This window comes from Salvelinus alpinus, chromosome 2 (genome assembly GCF_045679555.1).
Source record: "Salvelinus alpinus chromosome 2, SLU_Salpinus.1, whole genome shotgun sequence".
Taxonomy (NCBI): domain Eukaryota; kingdom Metazoa; phylum Chordata; class Actinopteri; order Salmoniformes; family Salmonidae; genus Salvelinus; species Salvelinus alpinus.
Genome location: NC_092087.1, coordinates 44,904,008 through 44,926,848, shown reverse-complemented (window position 1 = coordinate 44,926,848; position 22,841 = coordinate 44,904,008). Strand labels below are relative to the sequence as shown.

Genomic DNA, 22,841 nt, shown 5'->3' with positions numbered 1-22,841 from the left:
GAAAGCAACTTCCGAAAATGAACATTCGGATTATACTGATATTATGTCTGATCTCGCAAACAATGTTATGTGTATAGATGGGTGTAATCTAGAGCCAAGCGTGTTGATTTTTAATCCGAGGGTATCCTGCTATTGAATGCTATTTGTATCCTGCTGTTAAATTATGCAACAGAATTGCAGAATATGCTAACAGTAATTTCAGGCAGTCGAGACAGTGCAGGTAGGCCTAGACAGAGCAAGTTTTTGGTGTTTGCAACCCTGTTCCACCCCTTAATGTTAATTTCATAATTAATGCACTATGCAAATTAACCTAGTGTATTTATACAAATGAGGCATGTGTATATATTATTTTGATCACACACACACACATATATATATATACACTGAACGGAAATATAAACACATTGTATTGACGCGCATAGCGCAATAAAAACGTCTGTCCTCGGTTGCAACACTCACTACCAAGTTCCAAACTGCCTCTGGAAGCAACGTAAGCACAAGAACTGAGCTTCATGAAATGGGTTTATAGCTGAGCAGCCACACACAAGCCTAAGATCACCATACACAATGCCAAGCGTCGGCTGGAGTGGTGTAAAGCTCGTCGCCATTGGAGTCAGTAGCAGTGGAAACACGTTCTCTGGAGTGATGAATCACTCTTCACCATCTGGATTTTTGTTTTAGATTCCGTCTCTCACAGTTGAAGTGTACCTATGATAAAAATTACAGACCTCTACATGCTTTGTAAGTAGGAAAACCTGCAAAATCGGCAGGGTATCAAATACTTCTTCTCCCCACTGTATGAGTGCATCCCCCCAAAAACAATTATTGCCCATTTATTTGTCAGTCCCAGTGAATGTGAGATCATTCAGTAAATTTCTGATGGCTTTTTGGGGGGGGTATCTTCATCCATTATCCAACTTTTGCATTTATTTGAATTGCTTTTAAAACCTTTTAACAGTTTTCGTGACTGTTCAGATCTCAAAATGAACGCTTGTCCAGGACAAGAAAAAAAATAATGCAACAAGAACAGATGTAAGTTGTCCGAATGGACATGTAAGGAACACAGGAACAACATACAGGAACTCAAGTCCTTTTGTTCACCTGACTTAGAATTCCTCACAATCAAATGCCGACCGCATTATCTACCAAGAGAATTCTCTTCGATCATAATCACAGTCGTGTGTATCCCCCCCCTCAAGCAGACACATCGACGGCCCTGAAAGAACTTCATTCAACTCTATGTAAACTGGAAACCACATATCCTGATGCTGCATTTATTGTAGCTGGGGATTTTAACAAGGCTAATCTGAAAACAAGGCTTCCTAAATTTTATCAGCACATCAATTGCGCAACCCGGGCTGGCAAAACCCTAGATCATTGTTATTCTAACTTCCACGATGCATGTAAGGCCCTCCCCCACCCTCCTTTTGGAAAAGCTGACCACGACTCCATTTTGTTGCTCCAAGCCTATAGACAGAAACTAAAACAGGAAGCACCCGCGCTCAGCTGATTCGGTGAGCGAGTTTATTAGCAAGTGCATCGGTGATGTTGTACCCACAGTGTCTATTAAAACATTCCCCAACCAGAAACCGTGGATTGATGGCAGCATTTGCGCAAAACTGAAAGCGCGAACCACTGCTTTTAATCAGCGCAAGGTTTCCGGAAACATGACCGAATACAAACAGTGTAGCTATTCCCTCTGCAAGGCAATCAAACAAGCTAAGCGTCTGTATTGAGACAAAGTAGAGTCGCAATTCAACGGCTCAGACACGAGAGGTATGTGGCTAGGTCTACAGTCAATCACGGACTACAAAAGAAAAACCAGCCCCGTCGCGGACCACGATGTCTTGCTCCCAGACAGACTAAACAACTTCTTTGCTCGCTTTGAGGACAATACAGTGCCACTGACACAGCCCGCTACCAAAACCTGCGGGCTCTCCTTCACTGCAGCCAGCGTGAGTAAAACATTTAAACGTGTTAACCCTCGCAAGGCTGCAGGCCCAGACGGCATCCCCGGCCGCGTCCTCAGAGCATGCGCAGACCAGCTGGCTGGTGTGTTTACGGACATATTCAATCAATCCTTATCCCAGTCTGCTGTTCCCACATGCTTCAAGAGGGCCACCATTGTTCCTGTTCCCAAGAAAGCTAAGGTAACTGAGCTAAATGACTACCGCCCCGTAGCACTCACTTCCATCATCATAAAGTGCTTTGAGAGACTAGTCAAGGACCATATCACCTCCACCCTACCTGACACCCTAGACCCACTCCAATTTGCTTACCGCCCCAATAGGTTCACAGACAACGCAATCGCAATCACACTGCCCTAACCCATCTCGACAAGAGGAATACCTATGTAAGAATGCTGTTCATCGATTACAGCTCAGCATTTAACACCATAGTACCCTCCAAACTCGTCATTAAGCTCGAGACCCTGGGTCTCGACCCCGCCCTGTGCAACTTGGTCCTGGACTTTCTGACGGGCCGCCCCCAGGTGGTGAGGGTAGGTAACAACATCTCCACCCCGCTGATCCTCAACACTGGGGCCCCACAAGGATGCGTTCTCAGCCCTCTCCTGTACTCCCTGTTCACCCACGACTGCGTGGCCATGCCCGCCTCCAACTCAATCATCAAGTTTGCAGACGACACTACAGTGGTAGGCTTGATTACCAACAACGACGAGACTGACTACAGGGAGGAGGTGAGGGCCCTCGGAGTGTGGTGTCAGGAAAATAACCTCACACTCAATGTCAACAAAACAAAGGAGATGATCGTGCACTTCAGGAAACAGCAGAGGGAGCACCCCCCTATCCACATTAACGGGACAGTAGTGGAAAGTTTTAAGTTCCTCGGCGTACACATCACGGACAAACTGAAATGGTCCACCCACGCAGACAGCGTGGTGAAGAACGCGCAGCAGCGCCTCTTCAACCTCAGGAGGCTGAAGAAATTTGGCTTGTCACCAAAAACACTCACAATCTTTTACAGATACACAATCGAGAGCATCCTGTCGGGCTGTATCACCGCCTGGTACAGCAACTGCTCCGCCCACAACCGTAAGGCTCTCCAGAGGGTAGTGAGGTCTGCACGACGCATCACCGGGGGCAAACTACCTGCCCTCCAGGACACCTACACCAACCGATGTCACAGGAAGGCCAAAAAGATCATCAAGGACAACAACCACCCGAGCCACTGCCTGTTCACCCCGCTCTCATCCAGAAGGCGAGGTCAGTACAGGTGCATCAAAGCTGGGACCGAGAGACTGAAAAACAGCTTCTATCTCAAGGCCATCAGACTGTTAAACAGCCATCACTAACATTGAGTGGCTGCTGCCAACATACTGACTCAACTCTAGCCACTTAAATAATGGAAAAATTTATGTAATAAATGTATCACTAGCCACTTTAAACAATGGCACTTTATATAATCTTTACATACCCTACATTACTCATCTCATATGTATATTTATTTAAATATATATATATATATATATATATATATTTGGTGGTGGTGAAGTAAATACAATATAGCAAGTAAAACACTGGAATGGTAGATTTGCAGTCGAAGAATGTGCAAAGTAGAAATAATGGAGTGCAAAGGAGCAAAATATATAAATAAATACAGTAGTTATATAGTATATACTATATAGTATTATAGTATATACTGTACTCTATACCATCTATTGCATCTTGCCTATGCCGTTCGGCCATCACTCATTCATATATTTTTATGTACATATTCTTATCCATTCCTTTACACTTGTGTATATAAGGTAGTTGTTGTGAAATTGTTAGGTTAGATTACTTGTTAGATATTACTGCATTGGTCGGAACTAGCAGCACAAGCATTTCGCTACACTCGCATTAACATCTGCTAACCATGTGTATGTGACAAATAAAATTTGATTTGAAATATTTTTTTAAATAATCTCTCAGGCAATTACTCAGATCAGAATTGGATCAGAGAGGCCAATGTTGGAATGATATAGAAATAAATGTTTCATGTACATAAAAAAGCCTACATGTCAAAGTGTAGGGCATATGCATATTGACTACAGGCTCATGTCCAAACCAATGCTGACATCGGGAAATTGCCAGAAAATGTAGCCAAACTTTTTTTCAACGAGACAATTAGTTACACAAATCAATAGAGGCTGCTGAGGGAAGGACTGCTCATAATAATGGCTGGAACAGAGTGAATGGAATGGTAGATGTATTTGATACTTTTCCGCCCCAGCCATTACCACGAGCCCGTCCTCCCCAATTGAGGTGCCAACAACCTCCTCTGACACATATATAGGCTAAACGCTAAATGTTTGACAAATATAATGAAGGATAATTAACATTTACGTCTAAAGGCTTGATTCTATCGACAAACTCGAGGCACTGTTTGTTCAGATCAAATAGTCACAAGACCGGAGAGTGAAGGACAGTGCCTGTTGTGCACCGGTCAGCATTTTGAAACTAAATGTCCAGGTTTTAAACAATTAAGTTTTGTTGTTTTCTGAAGCATGTCTTAACTTTTTAAAAGTAGCCTAGGCTAGCCGAAAGACGACCATAGAAATGTTGAGGAAATTATTTTATAAACCCTTCATATGCCATTGAAATCACCATTTCTTTCCTGTTTTATTTGTTTTCAAATCAACTTTATTTTTTTGTCCAGCTGCCGAAAGTACAATCCTAGTCATATTAGTAATATATGACTAGGATTGTACACTAGTTTATGCATCTTTAGGTCATCCATTTTTCTTAATTTCTAACTAATATTTTCTTCTGTCACATGAAACCGCTTGCACGTGTGGTGCGCTTTTGAGAATGCCATTTTCCCTATAATTTCATTTTGGAAAATTCACATGTAGCCTACAGCCATGTGCGCTTTGCTGAGCTTATAATATTAAGAAATAAAACTGTATCGACATTTTAAGGCTTAAAAGTGATCTGTTGCATCCTCATTGTATGAATTTGGGATCGGTCTTTCTAGAACTGTCCCAGAGTCTTGTTTTGAACCAGACATTTCTTTTATCGCCCCAAGGACGACAGGACGCCCTTAATTTCAAACCGTGGAGTGAATAATTTTATTATTTGGTTGTAATTGTAATGTTACAATATTTCATAGGCTACCAAGGGTGGGCAACCATCCTCCAGGATAGCATTAAATGGGCAGTGTTGAATATGCAGCTTGAATATGCAAATAGTGTTACCTATATTTTTTGTGTGATTCTCTCTGGTAAAAAAAGATACTAATGCATTTTATTTTGTAAAGTGGTTCCTTGCATCATACAATGGTGTAAAAATGGTGTTACAGACTATTGTTTTTATTTTTGGACAAGTAACTTGAGCTTTCAGACAAGCAAAAAATCTGTCCTTGTCCATAGGACAAGTGGCAAAAAAAGTGAATTCCAAGCCCTGCCGTTGCTAAATATTGTAATGTCAATTTGTAATATGAGATATACAAGGACAGGCAGTGTAATTTCTGTTGAAGTTAGTCTGCAAACCTTTTCAACCAGCATTTGAAGCATCATCCCTCTCATTTTGACATGTAGTAGTCCATATTGTTTGTGTTTTAAAATCGTCTACATTGTCTACTGTGCAGAATCACTGATCTACAAGTCACCTTGTATCCCAAATAACTACTCATTACCAAGATTAGTGATTCTTGCTCAAACTGATTCCCTCCAACACACTGACCAACTGTGTGCTTCCCCTCTACAGGATTACTTCAAGCTTCAGCCTGAGGGAGTAAGACCAGAGGATGTGTATGTCTGTGAGTCCCGTTACTCTGCCAGGAACAAGGCCTTCAAGAAAATCAAGATGTGGGCCGGGCCAGCCGGCGTGAGGTTTGTCCCTCGGGATGTGCCATTGCCCGTTATCCGGGTGGCCTCCATGTATGCCAAACGTGATCAGGAGAAACTGTTGGCCGTGGTCGATAACGGCAGCCACAGTATCGTCGACAAGGTGAGAAGTCTGTGCACCGGAGGATATTAGCTCAGTTGGTATAGCATGGTGCTCACGCCAGGATAGTGGGTTTGATTCCCAGGACCACCCTTACATAAAATGTTGCACACATGACTAAGTCGCTTTGGAGAAAAGCGTCTGCTAAATGGCATATATTATTTTTAGTGCTGTCAAATGATTAAAATAATTCATCAACATTTTAGAATTTGTAAAAATGTTGGCCCTGAAGATATATATTTATGTTTTTTTTTTAAGCAGTGCATTGAGTTACAGGCATACTATGATTTGATTGTAAGGGAAGAAACATAAAATAATCTGTATCAGACTTGCTTTCAATGAGAATGACAGATCTATAAGTCCCATGCCAGGTCGCAATTGTAAATGAGAACGTGTTCTCAATTTGCCTACCTGGTTAAATAAAGGTTAAATAAATAAATAAAATAAAAATTTCTATGTGAATTTGATCAGGATGCCCAAAAAGTTACATATTGCAGCTTTAACTTTGACAGCCCTAATTATTCTATTTTATTTTAGAGAGTGAAATGCATTTGTCCTGCTTATTGGACATGTCAATCACAAATAAGACCATATTTACTGTATGTGTGAGGCAACACTTCATTGAGTACTTCTTTTAAGGTTGAATATTTTCCTGGTATTTTACAATTCACTTTTCTCCCAGGTAACCCAGCATTTCCTGCCAAAACCGGAAGTGTTATTCAAAAGCATTATAAAGCATATAAATATGTCTGGATTTGATTGGAGCTTTGATAAGCATGAACATTTTAACCTGATGCTACCTGAGCCTGATGAGCCATATACTACATACATTTTATGAGCCCTACATGAACGACATTTAATGAGCCCAAGCCCGAATGATTGTGCCGTTATCCAATACATCTATGATATAGGCTACTACACATTTATGCACGACAGAAAACCATAAAAGCCCATGATGTAGCTAGCTACTGTAGTTGTGGCCACTCATCTGTCTGTCTGCAACATGCTCTCGGAGCATTTCGTATTATTCTGTGCATAAATCTGAGACACAACATTGGCAGTAGAATGGCCCATACCGAAGAGCTCAGTGACTTTCAACGTGGCACCATCATAGGGTACCACCTTTCCAGCAAGCCAGTTCGCACTGTATATGCTCTCTTGGGTAAATAAATGAAACTAGCTCCAGTAGGCTAATACTTTTAGTGTGAACTGTGTTACTGTACTGTATTATATGGACTGGAATTACACACATTGTTCAAACCATGATGAAGCAGAAGAGAACATGGGTTCTGGTGCAGCCCATGTGGCCTACAATGTTGCAAGCATAGGCTAGCGAATTAGATTTTAATTTTGAAATATAATACAGCCTATTTGTATAATTAGTAGGCTGACGCATATATCACTTCCATAATATTTCCCCTAATGTTATTATACTACCTCCTTTTTATCACTCTTGTTGCTTCATTCCTTCCTCACTTTCAACAGTTAAATGAAATAAGTCCTCATTCTAATGACATCCTAGAATATTGGACTAGAATTAGATGAAGGCTTTCACTTCTCTTCACGAAGATTGAGTGGGTCTGAATAAATAACTGCTACAGCCTACCGCCATCGCACGTTCGCTCTTCTTGTAAACTACCCGTGAGTTCTATTGGCTGCTGTATTTAACATTCAGCAAATAAAGAGCTTACGTTCCTTTTGGAATAGTGTATTGGTATTAGAAATGTTTTAAAAAATTATGTCCAGCAAGCTATTCTAGTCTACCTTTTCCTGCATGGGACTCCGAGCTAAGGAGCTTCTTTTTTTTTAAGGAGAGACAAGCGGAGCACAGGTGCTTGCGTATTGCGCAAGTAACAGCTGTAAGTTAGAAGCATATTATGCATAACCCATCATTAATTAGCTAAATATAAGGCTTATACTGCATTGAATTTATTATCTTAAAGAGGTTGGCTAGGAGGATAGATGCTTTTGTTCATGTAGTGTATGTGGACACCTGCTCGTCGAACATCTCATTCCAAAATCATGGGCATTAATATGAAGTTGGTCCCCCCCTTTGATATAACAGCCTCCACTCTTCTGGGAAGGTTTTCCACTGGATGTTGGAACATTGCTGCTGGGACTTGCTTCCATTCAGTCACAAGAGCATTAGTGAGGTCGGGCACTGATGTTGGCCAATTAGGCCTGGCTCGCTGGCTTGACAAACTATTTCTGTATGGACCTCGCTTTGTGCACGGGGGCGTTGTGATGCTGAAACGGGTGAGGGCCTTCCCCAAACTGTTACCACAAAGTTGGAAGCACAGAATCGTCTAGAATGTCGTTGTATGCTGTAGCGTTAATATTTCCCTTCACTGGAACTAAGGGGCCTAGCCCGAACCATGAAAAATAGCCCCAGACCATTATTCCTCCTTCACCAAACTGTACAGTTGGCACTATGCATTGGGGCAGGTAGCGTTCTCCTGGCATTTGCCAAACCCAGATTCGGACTGCCAGATGGTGAAGCGTGATTCATCAATCCAGGGAACGCGTTTCCACTGCTCCATAGTACAATGGCGGCGAGCTTCACACCACTGCAGTCGACGCTTGGCATTGCACATGGTGATCTTAGGCTTGTGTGCGGCTGTTCGGCCATGGAAACCCATTTCATGAAGCTCCCGCCGAGTTATTGTGTTGACGTTGCTTCTAGAGGCAGTTTGAACTTGGTAGTGAGTGTTACAACTGAGGACAGACAATTTTTACGCTCTTCAGCTCTCGGTGGTCCCGTTCTGTGAGCTTGTGTGGCCTACCACTTCACGGCTGAACCGTTGTTGCTCCTAGACGTTGACCGGGGCAGCTCTAGCGGGCAGAAATTTGACGAACTGAACTGTTGGAAAGGTGGCATCCTATGACGGTGTCACGTTGAAAGTCACAGCTCTTCAGTACATGCCATTCTGCTGCCAATGTTATGTCTATGGAGAGTGCATTGCTATGTGCTATTATACACCTGTCAGCAACGGGTGTGGCTGAAAGAGCCTAATCTACTAATTTGAAGGGGTGTCCACATGCACTATATATACAGTGGGGAGAACAAGTATTTGATACACTGCCGATTTTGCAGGTTTTCCTACTTACAAAGCATGTAGAGGTCTGTAATTTTTATCATAGGTACACTTCAACTGTGAGAGACGGAATTTAAAACAAAAATCCAGAAAATCACATTGTATGATTTTTAAGTAATTAATTCGCATTTTATTGCATGACATAAGTATTTGATCACCTACCAACCAGTAAGAATTCCGGCTCTCACAGACCTGTTAGTTTTTCTTTAAGAAGCCCTCCTGTTCTCCACTCATTACCTGTATTAACTGGACCTGTTTGAACTCGTTACCTGTATAAAAGACACCTGTCCACCCACTCAATCAAACAGACTCCAACCTCTCCACAATGGCCAAGACCAGAGAGCTGTGTAAGGACATCAGGGATAAAATTGTAGACCTGCACAAGGCTGGGATGGGCTACAGGACAATAGGTAAGCAGCTTGGTGAGAAGGCAACAACTGTTGGCGCAATTATTAGAAAATGGAAGAAGTTCAAGATGACGGTCAATCACCCTCGGTCTGGGGCTCCATGCAAGATCTCACCTCGTGGGGCATCAATGATCATGAGGAAGGTGAGGGATCAGCCCAGAACTACACGGCAGGACCTGGTTAATGACCTGAAGAGAGCTGGGACCACAGTCTCAAAGAAAACCATTAGTAACACACTACGCCGTCATGGATTAAAATCCTGCAGCGCACGCAAGGTCCCCCTGCTCAAGCCAGCGCATGTCCAGGCCCGTCTGAAGTTTGCCAATGACCATCTGGATGATCCAGAGGAGGAATTGGAGAAGGTCATGTGGTCTGATGAGACAAAAATAGAGCTTTTTGGTCTAAACTCCACTCGCCGTGTTTGGAGGAAGAAGAAGGATTAGTACAACCCCAAGAACACCATCCTAACCGTGAAGCTTGGAGGTGGAAACATCATTCTTTGGGGATGCTTTTCTGCAAAGGGGACAGGATGACTGCACCGTATTGAGGGGAGGATGGATGGGGCCATGCATCGCGAGATCTTGGCCAACAACCTCCTTCCCTCAGTAAGAGCATTGAAGATAGGTCGTGGCTGGGTCTTCCAGCATGACAACGACCCGAAACACACAGCCAGGGCAACTAAGGAGTGGCTCCGTAAGAAGCATCTCAAGGTCCTGGAGTGGCCTAGCCAGTCTCCAGACCTGAACCCAATAGAAAATCTTTGGAGGGAGCTGAAAGTCCGTATTGCCCAGCGACAGCCCCGAAACCTGAAGGATCTGGAGAAGGTCTGTATGGAGGAGTGGGCCAAAATCCCTGCTGCAGTGTGTGCAAACCTGGTCAAGAACTACAGGAAACGTATGATCTCTGTAATTGCAAACAAAGGTTTCTGTACCAAATATTAAGTTCTGCTTTTCTGATGTATCAAATACTTATGTCATGCAATAAAATGCAAATTAATTACTTAAAAATCATACAATGTGATTTTCTGGATTTTTGTTTTAGATTCCGTCTCTCACAGTTGAAGTGTACCTGTGATAAAAATTACAGACCTCTACATGCTTTGTAAGTAGGAAAACCTGCAAAATCGGCAGTGTATCAAATACTTGTTCTCCCCACTGTAGATGCACTATATGAGAGAGATCTCTAGGATGCAATTTGAATGCGAGAGAATGCTCGCGCATGCAATGATATTCGAGTGATAGGCTGTTTTAAGACTCAGCAGCTGCAATTAAAAAAATTATCATCTTTACAATTTAAAAAGAACAAAGTGACTCCCGAAAGCCAGATAGATATTGGTACATTTAGACGCGCATTCGGTCTTTATATTACTGTAGCATAGGCTATGCTGCAGCAAATGTAGACCTACCTGTCACAAGAAAAAATGTACCATGATGGGTCTACGTACATTGTGAACTGACTCCATACTGAGATGGGCTGTCTGTCCCCACCCTGATTCATCATACAGGCTGTAGAGAAGCCAGATTTAGACATTGCATATAATTTAACAGTTCCATATCACTCCATGCTGTTCATATCGGTCATTTATTATCATTTACCGGGTTCTCACAGTTATTTATCCCGGGAAAAGAGAGTGGTTTTCGGAGGTAAATCTCGATAACCGGCTTTGCACCATTCAACCCTACTTCTTATCTCTAATTTCATCATAAACAACACTGAAACATTGGAATGTATTAACGTATCCGTTCCATATTGTTGTGCCGAACTGAACAAAGCCACGCTGTGTTGGTTACGCACCATAGTTGCTCGAGCGGTGTTGGAAAGGATGACGTGAAAGGAAAATATCTGAATCGGGTCACAATATGGGTTTGGGTTGACACGATAGTGTTAAAAAGTGTACCGGTGTTACTGAGTGTGTGCTCTCATACTGTGTGTAGGAGCTTGAGGATGTCCCGGTAGAGATGAGTGGAGGGGAGCCAGGCTGTCAGTACTACGACCAGCTCCACTACAACAACATGTGGCTGAAGGTGGGAGACTGTGTCTACGTCCAGTCACATGGGCTCGTTAAACCCCGTGTCGGCAGGTACGTCAAACACACCTCGTAGTATTTGGTTTCTCTTCAGAACTCTTTTGTAATGTGTTGATGGTGTCGGTAGCTTTTTCTCTTTCCTCGATTCCTCTCGTCCTATCGCCTCTTTCTCAAAAATGCATTGGAGAACATGGTCCGAGGGGAGGGACCTGTGACCTACTCCTCCAATGCAGTTGAGAAAATAAGATGTCATAAATCACATAAATATGGATTGAGATAAACCCTTTGTGTTTTGAGTATGGAGATGTGGTGTATGTCTGTGAATGTGGCCATTAGGAAGCCAACAGGGCTATTTTAATGAATTGAACTGTAACAGGATAGAGAAGCTGTGGGTGCTCGACGGCGCAGCATTTTTCTTCGGACCCATCTTCATCCACCCAGAGGAGACAGGACACGAGCCCACCAGGATGTTCTACAAGAGAGAGGTGTTCCTCAGCAACGTGGAGGAGGCCTGCCCCATGACCTGCGTCATAGGTACCTTACTACTTTGCTAGGCTTCTGCACTGCCTTCCGCATCCTCTCTACACTCAACATGCATTCATTATAGTTGTTTTCATTATCAAACCTTTGCTAGACTAGTTTCAGACATTCAAACCGTTTCAGACATCAAGTACCCCTTGGAATACTAGGTTCAATAGCAGTATAATTGGCCCTATAATTAACCATCATTCTCTCCATCCCTCCGTCCTGCAGGTAAATGTGTGGTGTCGTCCTTTAAGGACTACCTTTCGTGTCGGCCCACTGAGGTGTCTGAGGAGGACGTGTTTCTGTGTGAGAGCCGTTACATTGAGAGTGAGAAGCAGATGAAGAAGTTTAAGGGCCTGAAGCGCTTCTCCCTCCACGCTAAGGTGGTGGACGACGAGGTCTACTACTTCAGGTGGGAGTGACTCACATACTGTACATTTAACATAGAACAGGTAAAAGCCCTATCCCCTTTCTCCTCCTGAAGTGTGCGCTGAACTAATTCACTCCCCCTCGTGGATTGGACTGGTGTGTATATACAGGCTAAGGAAGCTTCTCTGCTTACTTCAGGGAGAACAAGGGAAGAGAATTGGACTGTCACCAAAGACTTGGTTAAATAGATAGCACTTGTGATTTTCTTGTTTAGCTAGTATCAACCCTCTTCTCTGATTGGTCCATATCCAGGAAGTTGATAGTGCCCCAGAAGGAGCCATCTCCTCTGCTGAATAAGAAGATTGAGGAACTGGAGCTGAAACTGGCAGACATGGATGAGGGGGATGAGGATCTGGATGACCTGGAGGATGAGAACGAGGCTCCAGAGACCCCCTCCATGCCCACCATTCAGACCCCTCTGGCAAGCGATTTGGACATCATGCCTTACACCCCTCCTCCCCAGGTCTTACAAACACCCACACGCACTGAATGCCCAACTGTTGTACCCTTCCACACACACACGCCTCTCCTCGCCCCAAATATCTTATCCCTTCCTCATATACAGCCACTCACACACCCTTGGCCCAATGTCTTACTTTTATCCAAGCATCCAGTTCGTATGCCTACTCCCACCTAATCCCTCCATTCAGCCAGTCATGCATCACACATAGCTCTATGCAGATTTTACACCCATTGCCATCATTACCCCAAGATCTTAAAACTTCTACTAAGCTAACATATGGAATTGTTTTAAGATGGTGATACAAAGGATAATTTAGCTATTTGATTTAGATTTAAGTCCCCTTTTAGGTGTGTATGTATACAGTAACAGTCAAAAGTTTGGACACACATACTCATTCAAGGGTTTTTCTTTATTTTTACTATTTTCTACATTGTAGAATAATAGTGAAGACATCAAAACTAAGAAACATATGGAATCATGTAGTAACCAAAAAAGTTAATATTCAAAGTAGCCACCTTTTGGTCATCTGGTGCAGCACCCCATCACTCTCCTTCTTTGTCAAATATCCCTTACACAGCCTGGAGGTGTGTTTTGGGTCATTGTCCTGTTTGGGGGAAAAATTATAGTTCCACTAAGCGCAAACCAGATGGGTGGCATATCGCTGCAGAATGCTGTGGTAGCCATGCTGGTTAAGTGTTAAATCACAGACAGTGTAACCAGCAAAGCACCTCCACACCATCACTCCTCCATGCTTCACGGTGGGAACCACACATGCAGAGATCATCTGTTCACCTACTCTGCATCTCACAAAGACACAAAAATCTCAGGTTTGGACTCATCAGACCAAAGGACAGCTTTCCACCGGTCTAATGTCCATTGCTCGTGTATCTTGGCCCAAGCAAGTTTATTCTTCTTATTGGTGTCCTTCAGTAGCAATTCGACCATGAAGACCTGATTTCGCGCAGTTTCCTCTGAACAGTTGATGTTGAGATGTATCTGTTACTTGAACTCTGAAGCATTTATTTGGATGCAATCTGAGGTGCAGTTAATTGCAGATTTCTGAGGCTGATAACTGTAATGAACTTATCCTCTGCAGCAGAGGTAACTCTGGGTCTTCCTTTCCTGTGGCGGTCCTCATGAAAGCCAGTTTCATCATAGTGCTTGATGGTTTTTGCGACTGCACTTGAAGAAACTTTCAAAGTTCTTAATTTTCTGGATTGACTGACCTTCTAGTCTTAAAGTAATGAAACTGTCGTTTCTCTTTGCTTATTTGGGCTGTTCTTGCCATAATATGGACTTGGTCTTTTACCAAATAGGGCTATCTTCTGTATACCACCCATACCTTATTGGCTCAAACGCATTAAGAAGGAAAGAAATTCCACAAATTAACTTTTAACGAGGCACACCTGTTAATTGAAATGCATTCCAGGTGACTACCTCATGAAGCTGGTTGAGAGAATGCCAAGAGTGTGCAAAGCTGTCATCAAGGCAATGGGTGGCTACTTTGAGGAATTTCAAATATAAAATATTTTGATTTGTTTAACACTTTTTTTGGTTCCTACATGATTTCATGTGTTATTTCATAGTTTTGATGTCTTAACTATTATTCTACAATGTGTAATAGTAGAAAATAAAGAAAAACCCTTGTAGGTGTGTCCAAACTTTTGACTGGTACTGTAAGTATTCAGACCATTTGCTTTGTGACTCGAAATTGAGCTCAGGGGCATCCTGTTTCTATTGATCATTCTTGAGATGTTTCTACAACTTGATTGGAGTCAACCTGTGGTACATTCAATTGATTGGACATGATTTGGAAAGGCACACACCTGTCTATAGAATGTCCCACAGGTGACAGTGCATGTCAGAGCCAAAACCAAGCCTTGAGGTCGAAGGAATTGTCCGTAGAGCTCTGAGACAGGATTGTTTCGAGGCACAGATCTGGGGAAGGGTCCCAAAACACTTCTGCAGCATTGAAGGTCCCCAATAACACAGTGGCCTCCATCATTCTTGAATGGAAGAAGTTTGGAACCACCAAGACTATTCCTAGAGCTGGCTGCCCGGCCAAGCTGCGCAATCGGGGGAGAAGGGCCTTGAGTCGCTCTGGATAAGAGCGTCTGCTAAATGACTTAAATGTAAATGTAAATGTGATGGACGTTTCCAAGAACCCAATGGTCACTCTGACAGAGTTCCTCTGTGGAGATGGTTGTCCTTCTGGAAGGTTCTCCCATCTCTGCAGCACTCCACCAATCACGCCTTTATGGTAGAATGGCCAGACGGAAGCAACTCCTCATTAAAAGGCACATGACAGCCCGATCTGCAGAGAAGAATGGGAAACACTCCTCAAATACAGGTGTGCCAAGCTTGTAGCATCATACCCAAGAAGACTCGATGCTGTAATCGCTGCCAATGGTGCTTCAACAAAGTGCTGAGTAAAGGGTCTGAATACTTATGTAAATATGTTTTAGTTTTTTATACATTTACAAAAATTTCTAAAAACCTGTAGATTGAGGGAAAAGAACAATTTAATACATTTTGGTATGGCTGTAACGTAACAAAATGTGGGAAAAGTCAAGGGGTCTGAATACTTTCCGAATGCACTGTATATAGCTATCTCTATCTTTTGGACACAACAGATGTTTTCGTGAGTGTTTTCATGAGAAACATTTTCAAGATGTCTCCTAGTCTGACAAACACCTCTGTAGCTCTGCCACCTTTCACCGCAGATGCGGAAGGCCAACATTGACAGATGCGGTGGATTGAGATGCAGCCCATGCAATAAAAAAAAACACATCTTTAGCTTTATACAGATGGATGTTATGGGGTGTATTTATTATGCTAATTAGGTTTATGCAGGGGTGTGGACATTGACTATTAATTAACATGGGTGTTACTGTTCATTGACTGGTCTACCCCCTGTTTCTCTCACAGTCCACCCCCAAGGCGAAGGGCGTTTCTAAGAAGGAAGGAGCCAAGAGGAAGGTCAACATGAGTGGTTATATCCTATTCAGCAGTGAGATGCGTTCGGTCATCAAGACCCGCCACCCTGACTTCTCCTTCGGGGAGCTCAGCCGTCTGGTGGGCACCGAGTGGAGGAACCTGGAGGCTCCCAAGAAAGTAGAGTATGAAGGTAGGAAGGCCAGGGAAGCATGCTAGTACTGAGGCATCTCTATGGAGACTTTGTTTCACCAGTGGATTCATACACCGTTTGAGATCTGCAATCAGATTGGTGATGACAATAACCAGGTTTCCATTCAACCTTTTCATGCGAGTAAAGTACATGTTGGATAAAAAAATGTCACGTCAGGCCTGCTAGAAACAGCTAATTTGAAGGTAAACTTTCCAAATGTCGACAAAACAAAATACGCTAGTCCATATCCCTAGCCAAACATCTGACAAACTTGGAGTGTTATGTCCCTTCAGTGTTAGCGGTATGAATTAATCCAAGTCTGCGTATTGTTGTTTGTTCCAGAGCGAGCAGCCAGGGTGGTGGAGCGGCAGGAGAAGGAGAGGGCAGCCCAGCAGCAAGCATCCCCGAGAGCAGGTACCCCAGTAGGGTCCATGATGGGGGTGGTGCCTTCGCCTAGCCACATGGGAATGATGCCTGGTCCAGGTAACCCCTTCCTCACAGAGACAGACATCCCAAATCAACCACTAGCCCCTAAGCACCCAGATCTACAGTGCCTAAAGGGTAGTGGCTAGGGGAGATTTGGGATTCAGGGCGATGGCACCATTGCTTGGGACTTAGCAGCTACTTGGGAAATAATGAAGCTGGACTGCTAAAACAATTCAACCTTAATTTATTTACCCTCTTCCCCTATCCAGAAATAGCCCATTCAAAATTGTCCAGTGGCTTTCAACTGCATCCTCATTATAGGCTGTGATTGTTTTTGTCTCTTTTGCTGCTAATTTTAATTTAGTATTTCATCCCTGTTTTATATTTTGTTTTGCATCAAATGCATTGAATCAGAGTTTGCATGATCCAAATCAACTGCATGACCAAAAATAGTATTTGTATTATTTTAAACTCTTCTTTATAGTAACATCCATTCTTGTTTTACTTACTAGCTTGTTTAACTTAATATTTTATCATTCATTAATATGTAGTGCATGTCTTTTGGATAGTCAGTTGCATGTCACTTATGCATGGGTATCGTTGTTGTTGTCATTCCCGGCCCCGCCTCCTCCTCCTAAGGCATGATGGGAGCTTACGGCCCCCCCTACGGCATGCCCATGCAGGGCCCCCATGAGGGCCCCCAACACCTCCAGCCAGGTATGCCTGGGTACCAACCTGGCATGCCCTACCCGGGTAAGGACCCCACCCACCTTCCACTCCAGGCCAAGGTCAAACCTGTCCTGGTCAGTCAGTAGCTTCTAGTCAGTCGTGTCTTGGTCTCTCCTGCTGGAGGGGTTTACCTGGTCCACAGACAGGTTGTGCTGTGGTGGCCCACTGACCATTCAGGCTGCCAAGCCTGGTCTCTGTCTGTCTGTTCCGAGATGGGAAAATGTAAACCTGAGTTGGCGAGGTCCAGGTTGCAGAACAAAACACTTTGAAAAGTAAAGAAGGTAGCTGGACATTCTATTGCTCTGCATTAGAGCTACAGTGCCTATCGAAAGTCTACAAATTAATTGTATTTTTTTTGTCATCGATCGACATCTAATACTCCATAATGTCAAAGTGATAAGAAAATGATATAAAGGAATACACTTTTTGGCCAAAATGCAAAGCCTTTTGTTTGTGGCAAACACAACACATCACTAAGTAACTGCTTCCTTATTTTCAAGCATGGTGGTGGCTGCATCATGGTATGGGTATGCTTGGGGAGTTTTTCAGAGTGAAAAGAAACTGGATGGAGCTAAGCACAGGCAAAATCCTAAAGGAAAACCTGCTTCAGTCTGCTTTACACCAGACACTGGGAGAGGAATTCACCTTTCAGCTGGACAATAACCTACAACACAAAGCCAAATCTTTCACTGGAGTTGCTTATCAAGTCACAGTTTTGACTTAATTCTCCTTGAAAATCTGTGGCAAGACTTGAAAATTGCTGTCTAGCCATGATCCCCAACACCTTGACAGAGCTTGAATAATTTAATTAATAATTTGCAGGTATTGCCCAATGCAGGTGTGCAAAACTCTTATGAGACTTAGTCAAGAAGACTCACAGCTGTAATCGCTGCCAAAGGTGTTTCAAACATGTATTGACTCGTGGGGTGAACACTTATCCTAATCAAGGTATATTAGTGTTTTATTTTTTATTTGACAGAGTATTTTGTGTAGATTATTGACAAAAAATGACAATTTAAATCCATTTTAATCCCACTTTGTAACACAATAAATGTGAAGAAATCCAAGGGGGGGTTTGTAAACTTTCTGTAGGTACTAGTGGGTAGCGACCTTCTCTACAGGGGTTCCACCGTCCTTTACCTCTCTACACATTCGCACAGTATTACTCTGTTCCATCTGCTCGCATATCTCGGAATCCAAGGTCAGCTCAATTAACACATGAACAAACATGTAATGCATGTGGAGCTATATGACTACAAATAAAGAAGCGCACACATTTATTCTACAGCATGCATTCTATGCACATCCACCATGTTATACATCCTACACTAACAATGCATGTTGTTGTGTGTGGAAACTCATTCTTTTTGTGATAGGTATGATGGGTCCTGGTATGAATGGCATGCAAGGAAGTCCCGGAGGCCACTACTACATGCAACAGGTAAAAGCCTAACTTATTACTAAGAACTACCAATGAGCTACTGCACTCATTAGTTCCATACACGGTATATTGTACCCAAATGCAGTGGGAAAGCAGTGCTCTTATTATGTTTTCCTGTATCTCCCTTCAGCCTGGGATGTTTAGCCAGGGGCAGCAGGCTCCTCCACCCTACCCAGGCCAGCTAGGCCAGCCCTCTCACCTCCAGCCCATGACTCCCATGTTTGTGGCTCCACCGCCCAAGACACAGAGGGTGCTTCACTCTGAGGCCTACCTCAAGTACATCGAGGGCTTGAACGCAGAGACCGACACAGTCAGCAAGTGGGACCAATCTCTCAAAGGTATATTTCTAATCACAAATGTGCTGTTCTTCTCTACGCACCTGTACTGCAGCATACTGAATTAACTCCAATGAATTGAGCGCAACAATTTCCTTCTCCCTCTACTCCCATGTATTCTCGGTCTCTTGAATAGCTGTCCTCTTAGGTGTCTTTTATTGCTGAGTTTCTACACTTCTGTTTGTGGGTGTGTGTGTGTTGTGAGCAAAATGGGTAAAGTCTGTCATTTCCACAGCGCGTCGGAGAGATGCCCACCTGTCCAAAGACCAGGAGAGCAGGCTCCCTTCCCATTGGCTGAAGAGCAAGGGAGCCCACAAGACGATGGCAGATGCACTGTGGCGCCTGCGGGACCTGATGCTTCGAGACTCACTGAACATACGTCAGGTGTACAACATGTAAAAAACCTCAAACTACTGGCCGTGTTCCTGGCTGACTTCATTGCAGACACCTGCCAGATCTCACAATGCCTGGATAGGTGTTTAACATATTAGCTAACCACATCTTTTCCCGTGCAACAGACAGCAAGTGGTCCACTAATACAGGACTAGTAAATGCCCAGTACACTACTTTTGTGGAGAGGAAAAAAAAAAAGAAGAAAAAAAATATATATATATATATATATTTGTTGTTATTATTTTGGGGGATTTTTCAGGGGGTGCTGCAGCACCCTCCGCACCCATACTTCGCGCGGCTATGCAACCACTGGGCTTGTTTGGGTCCTGTGTGGCTTTTGGTAGAGTATGGCGCTTGCAACGCCATGGTTATGGGTTCGAATCCCACAGGTGATCAGTACGAAAAAGTACAACAATTATGCACTCACTACTGTAAGTTTCTCTGGATAAGAGCATCTGCTAAATGACTAAAATATAAATGTGAAATGTTCGACAGTGCAGGCGACTGCTGACTGACTGATCTACTATTAATCTTGCATCGTAAATAATGACTCATTATTTCTTGTACATTAGTCAGTCACAATTTACCCATGATACATCACAGTTTTGATGCTCTCAAACACAGCTATTGTCTCTCTCTCACAGACACAGGAAGAAAAATGTGGTTAGAGAAGCAATATTTTATAGTGAATCAATCATGGATTTTATATTTTTTGAGCATAAAAAGCTTAGGTTTGTGTGTGTGATTTTTCTCTTTTGTATCATGGTTGTAAAGATTTCTCAATGTAAGTTAAAGTTCTTTGCAGCTTACGGTCATTCACTGACAAAATAAATGTGCTGAGGACAATTATGGTGGTTTTGTTTGATTTGTTTGTTGTTTGATCAATCCATGCACCATTAGGTTTATTATGAGAGATATCCCTCAAGGAGATTAGTGATGAGCATTATCATTTGACTCCATTCACGTATAAGGCACTTATTCAAATTCTTATTATTCTGTACGTAAATCCAAGGCACAACATTGGCAGTAGAATGGCCTGTACTGAAGAGCTCAGTCACTTTCAACGTGGCACCATCATAATACACTACCTTTCCAACAAGTCAGTTTGTCAAATTTCTGCCCTGCTAGAGCTGCCCCGGTCAACTGTAAGTGCTGTTTTTGTGAAGTGGAAACATCTAGGAGCAACAACTCGGTTGCAACACTCACTACTGAGTTCCAAACTGCCTCTAGAAGCAACATCAGCACAATAATTGTTCGTCGGGAGCTTCACGAAATGGGTTTCCATGACCGAGCAGCCGCACGCACACAAGCCTAAGATCACCATTTGCAATGCCAAGCGTCGGCTGGAATGGTGTAAAGCTCTCCGCCATTGGACTCTGAAGCAGTGGAATTGTGTTCTCTGCAATGATGTAACACTGAAACATACATGGGAGCTTCAGCTGTTCCGGACGACTGTGTGATCGCGCTCTCCACAGCCGATGTGAGTAAGACCTTTAAACAGGTCAACATTCAAAAGGCCGCAGGGCCAGACGGATTACCAGGACGTGTACTCTGAGCATGCGCGGACCAACTGGCAAGTGTCTAAACTGACATTCAAGCAGACCACCATAGTCCCAGTGCCCAAGAACACTAAGATAACCTGCCAAAATGACTACCGACATGTAGCACTCACGTCTGTAGCCATGAAATGCTTTGAAAGGCTGGTCATGGCTCACATAAACACTATTATCCCAGAAACCCTAGACCCACTCTAATTTGCATACCGCCCCAACAGATCAACAGATGATGCAATCTATTGCACTCCACACTGCCCTTTCACACCTGGACAAAAGGAACACCTATGTGAGAAATGCTATTCATTGACTACAGCTTAGTGTTCAACACCATAGTGCCCTCAAAGCTCATCATAAACTAAGGACCCTGGGATTAAACACCTCCCTCTGCAACTAGATCATGGTCTTCCTGACGGTCCGCCCCCAGGTGGTAAGGGTAGGTAACAACACATCCACCACGCTGATCCTCAACACGGGGGCCCCTCGGGTGCGTTCTCAGTCCCCTCCTGTACTCCCTGTTCACTCATGACTGCACGGCCAGGCACGACTCCAACACCATCATTAAGTTTGCAGACGACACAACAGTGGTAGGCCTGATCACCGACAACGATGAGACAGCCAATAGGGAGGACAACAACCTCTCCCTCCAACGTGATCAAGACAAAGGAGATGATTGTGGACTACAGGAAAATGAGGACCGAGCACACCCCCATTCTCATCGACGGGGCTGTAGTGGAGCAGGTTGAGAGCTTCAAGTTCCTTGGCGTCCACATCACCAACAAACTAACATGGTCCAAGCACACCAAAACAGTTGTGAAGAGGGCATGACAAAACCTATTCCCCCTCAGAAGACTGAAAAGACTTGGCATGGGTCCTCAGATCCTCAAAATGTTTTACAGCTACCCCATCGAGAGCATCCTGACGGGTTGCATCACTGCCTGGTATGGCAACTGCTCGGCCTCCAACCGCAAGGCACTACAGATGGTAGTGCGTATGGCCCAGTACTTCACCGGGGCCAAGCTTCCTGCCATCCAGGACCTCTATATCAGGCGGTGTCAGAGGAAGGCCCTAAAAATTGTCAAAGACTCCAGCCACCCTAGTCATAGACTGTTCTCTCTGCTACCGCACGGCAAGCGGTACCGGAGCGCCAAGTCTAGGTCCAAGATGCTTCTTAACAGCTTCTACCCCCAAGCCATAAGACTCCTGAACAGCTAATCAAAAGGCTACCCAGACTATTTGCATTGCCCCCCCCCCCCCCCCCCCCCCCCCTATACGCTGCTGCTGCTACTCTTATTTTATTATTATTATTTATCCATAGTCACTTTAATAACTCTACCTATGTACATATTACCTCAATTACCTCGACACCGGTGCCCCAGCACAATGACTCTGTACCGGTACACCCTGTATATAGCCCCGCTATTGTTAGTTACTGCTGCTCTTAATTATTTGTTATTCTTATCTCTTACTTTTTTTTAAATTTAATTTGTATTTTCTTAACTGCATTTTTGGTTAAGGGCTTGTAAGTAAGCATTTCACTGTAAGGTCTACACCTGTTGTATTCGGCGCATGTGACAAATAAAAGTTGATTTGAAGTATTTGGTTTTAAATGTACTTAACCTCTACAGGATCGGTGCCTCCCCCCACCCCCGGCGGGACGGTTGAGCTAAAATAGGCTAATGTGATTAGTGTGAGGTTGTAAGTAACAAGAACATTTCCCAGGACATAGACATATCTGATATTGGCAGAAAGATTAAATACTTGTTAATCTATCTGCACTGTCCAATATACAGTAGCTATTACAGTGAAAGAATACCATGCTATTGTTTGAGGAGAGTGAACAGTTATGAACTTGAAATTGTATTAATAAACCAATTAGGCACATTTGGGCAGTCTTGATACAAAAACAGACATGCAATGGTTCATTGGATCAGTCTAAAACTT

At 43.5% G+C, this 22,841-nt stretch overlaps 1 protein-coding gene across 4 annotated transcripts in view; it reads left to right on the top strand.

Annotated features, from left to right (window-relative positions):
- pbrm1l (polybromo 1, like) overlaps positions 1-19,647 on the top strand; it is a 38,527-nt gene extending 18,880 nt beyond the window's left edge. Inside the window, exons 21-31 of one of the 4 annotated variants that reach the window (XM_071381129.1) lie at positions 5,709-5,951; positions 11,385-11,530; positions 11,853-12,010; positions 12,230-12,413; positions 12,683-12,893; positions 15,822-16,020; positions 16,363-16,434; positions 17,086-17,199; positions 18,552-18,616; positions 18,747-18,954; positions 19,187-19,647. In XM_071381129.1, the coding sequence (XP_071237230.1) occupies positions 5,709-5,951; positions 11,385-11,530; positions 11,853-12,010; positions 12,230-12,413; positions 12,683-12,893; positions 15,822-16,020; positions 16,363-16,434; positions 17,086-17,199; positions 18,552-18,616; positions 18,747-18,954; positions 19,187-19,350 (1,764 nt within the window). In that variant the 3' untranslated portion in view covers positions 19,351-19,647. Of the gene's footprint in view, positions 1-5,708; positions 5,952-11,384; positions 11,531-11,852; positions 12,011-12,229; positions 12,414-12,682; positions 12,894-15,821; positions 16,021-16,362; positions 16,504-17,085; positions 17,200-18,551; positions 18,617-18,746; positions 18,955-19,186 lie in introns of all 4 variants that reach the window. The other 3 variants (XM_071381120.1, XM_071381140.1, XM_071381133.1) reach the window with 3 other exon arrangements.
- Positions 19,648-22,841: the final 3,194 nt, after the last annotated feature.